At 57.5% G+C, this 2,694-nt stretch overlaps 1 protein-coding gene across 1 annotated transcript; it reads left to right on the top strand.

The window, feature by feature from the left end:
- Positions 1-1,233: 1,233 nt before the first annotated feature.
- POU3F4 (POU class 3 homeobox 4) lies at positions 1,234-2,340 on the top strand. The gene has a single exon (XM_084813341.1). It carries the CDS (start codon positions 1,234-1,236, stop codon positions 2,338-2,340), a length of 1,107 nt encoding a protein of 368 aa, XP_084669467.1.
- The last annotated feature ends 354 nt before the right edge of the window (positions 2,341-2,694 follow it).

The raw sequence follows: 2,694 nt of genomic DNA, 5'->3' as shown, positions 1-2,694 counted from the left end.
GCCTGTGTGGAAGGAAGCTTGGCACCACCTAAATTATACCAAAGGCAGTCAGGATTTGCATTTAAATCAGGGAATGAGTTAACTACTGATTTACCAACAAGTCAGCCTCACTGGAAAGCAAAGAAATGAGTCCCTATCCTAGACTGCATCCATCTCTCTCTCACACATTCTCTTTCTCTCTCTCTCTCTCTCTCTCACACACACACACACACACTATATATATATATATATATATATAATCACAGATACACATATATACATGCACACATATTCCTGTTTCATCTTCCTTTCCGTATCTGTGTGTATAATTTCTCTCTCCATATGGAGAGAGAGAGAGAGAGAGATGTGATAAGGGTTTGTGTGTAATACACACATACACATTTATCCTAGACAAGGTATATAACTTTTGAGTATCCAGGACGATTGACCTGGGATGGGTTCTGTTTGTTTGTTCTTTCTCTCTCTCTCTCTCTCTCTCTTTCCGCCCCCTTTCCAGCTCTCAATTACTTTCAGACCGACTTCAAAAAATGTTAAGAGGAGGGATCTGGGGCGATCCCTGTAAACTTTGCTAAGGAGAAGCTGTCAGTCTTGGAGGCAGGTATTTAACTTCGCTTCTCCCCCCCCCCCCAATTTGGAACGAGGGGGGGAGCTAAACCTGGAATTAATCTCGACAAATTCCAGCCGTGCCCTCACGTCCTCCTCTTTTTCCTTTCTCCCACCCCTGCACCTCTTTTTCCTTCCTCCTCTCCTAATAAGATCTGAAAGATGAAGTGGGTCCTGCTGCGTGTGTGTGTGTGAGAGAGAGAATAAATAAACCGATCTGTCCTGCAGCGAAGGAAGGGTTAACCCGCTGAACCGTGGGCCGCCCGTTCGCGGCAGCCAATGGAGCCTGAAGATTGATTCACTTCCTGCTCCCAGACTCCCTCGTTTTAACCCCTCGCGTCCCGCCATCGTCTTTCCTTTCTGGGTTTTTTAATTATTTTTTCCTGCCGGTGGGGGGGGGGGGCGAGGGAGGGTGTGGGACGAACGGGCGCAGAGCCAACCTCTTCGTCGAGCCCTGATTGGCCGCGGCGGCCACTTCCCGGCGGGAAGAGGCTCTGGGATTGGCGGCGGGGGCCGCCCGTCAGCGCTCGCTCGCTGATTTGGCTCCCTTTTGGCTGGGTAGATGTCAAAGGCTGAACGCGTCTCCCTTTGCCACATTATAACTAGTAGGGGGAATCCTGAGCAGCAAGCATGGCTACGGCGGCGTCGAATCCCTACAGCATCCTCAACTCCAGCTCCTTGGTCCACGCGGACTCGACGGGCATGCAGCAAGGGAGCCCTTTCAGGAACCCCCAGAAACTTCTCCAAAGTGACTACTTGCAAGGGGTGCCCAGCAACGGGCACCCGCTGGGGCACCACTGGGTGACCAGCCTGAGCGATGCGGGCCCCTGGTCGTCCACGCTCACCAGCAGCCCCCTGGACCAGCCCGACGTGAAGCCCGGGCGGGAGGACTTGCAGCTGGGGGCCATCATCCACCACCGCTCGCCCCACGTCAGCCACCACTCGCCCCACCACACCAGCCACCCCAACGCCTGGGGGGCCAGCCCTGCTCACAACGCGTCGCTGCCGTCGAGCGGGCCGCCGCCGCCGCCGCCGCCGCACGTCTACTCGCAGGCGGGCTTCACGGTCAGCGGCATGCTGGAGCACGGCGGGCTGACGCCGCCGCCCGCGCCGGTCACGCCGCAGCAGGCCCTGCACCAGGTGCTGCGGGACGCGGCGGCCGAGCACGGCGAGCTCGGCTCGCACCACTGCCAGGACCACTCGGACGAGGAGACGCCCACGTCGGACGAGCTGGAGCAGTTCGCCAAGCAGTTCAAGCAGCGGCGCATCAAGCTGGGCTTCACGCAAGCCGACGTGGGGCTGGCGCTGGGCACCCTGTACGGCAACGTCTTCTCGCAGACCACCATCTGCCGCTTCGAGGCTCTGCAGCTGAGCTTCAAGAACATGTGCAAGCTCAAGCCCCTGCTGAACAAGTGGCTGGAGGAGGCCGACTCCTCGACGGGCAGCCCCACCAGCATCGACAAGATCGCGGCGCAGGGCCGCAAGCGCAAGAAGCGGACCTCCATCGAGGTGAGCGTCAAAGGGGTGCTGGAGACTCACTTCTTGAAATGCCCCAAGCCGGCGGCCCAGGAGATCTCGTCTCTGGCGGACAGCCTCCAGCTGGAGAAGGAGGTCGTGCGGGTCTGGTTTTGCAACCGACGGCAGAAAGAGAAGCGCATGACGCCGCCGGGCGAGCCGCCGCAGCCGCACGAGGTCTATGCGCACAGCGTGAAAACAGACTCCTGCCACGATCTTTGACTATGAAGGACCCGCTCGGGATCTGGGCAGCGGCCACGCGGAGCGTTTGGGTGTGATTATCTTAATATTTTTTTCCGCGTCCCCTTCTTCTGTTCCTTCTCCCCCCCCCCCGCCCCACTCCTCCTCCTTCTTCTTCTTCTTCTTCCTCCCCCTCCTCCTCCTCCTCCCCTCATCAGGATTTTGCAGAATAAAACCACCCGGCCTCAACGTTCAGAAAATAAAACACGAGTTAACACACCGATCACATCCCAGAATCCGCGGCAAAACAAAACCAAGAAGTGGGGAGGTTGTTGGGGGGGGGGGGGGAGGAGAGAGAGAGACGATCGCCTATGATGACATCTCTTCCCCTTTTTC

Source organism: Heloderma suspectum, chromosome 9 (assembly GCF_057233095.1).
Source record: "Heloderma suspectum isolate Gila_16-S chromosome 9, 16-S_ref, whole genome shotgun sequence".
Classification (NCBI taxonomy): Eukaryota; Metazoa; Chordata; class Lepidosauria; order Squamata; family Helodermatidae; genus Heloderma; species Heloderma suspectum.
Note: the sequence above shows the minus strand (reverse complement) of the source record. Positions and strands in the feature narration are given on the sequence as shown.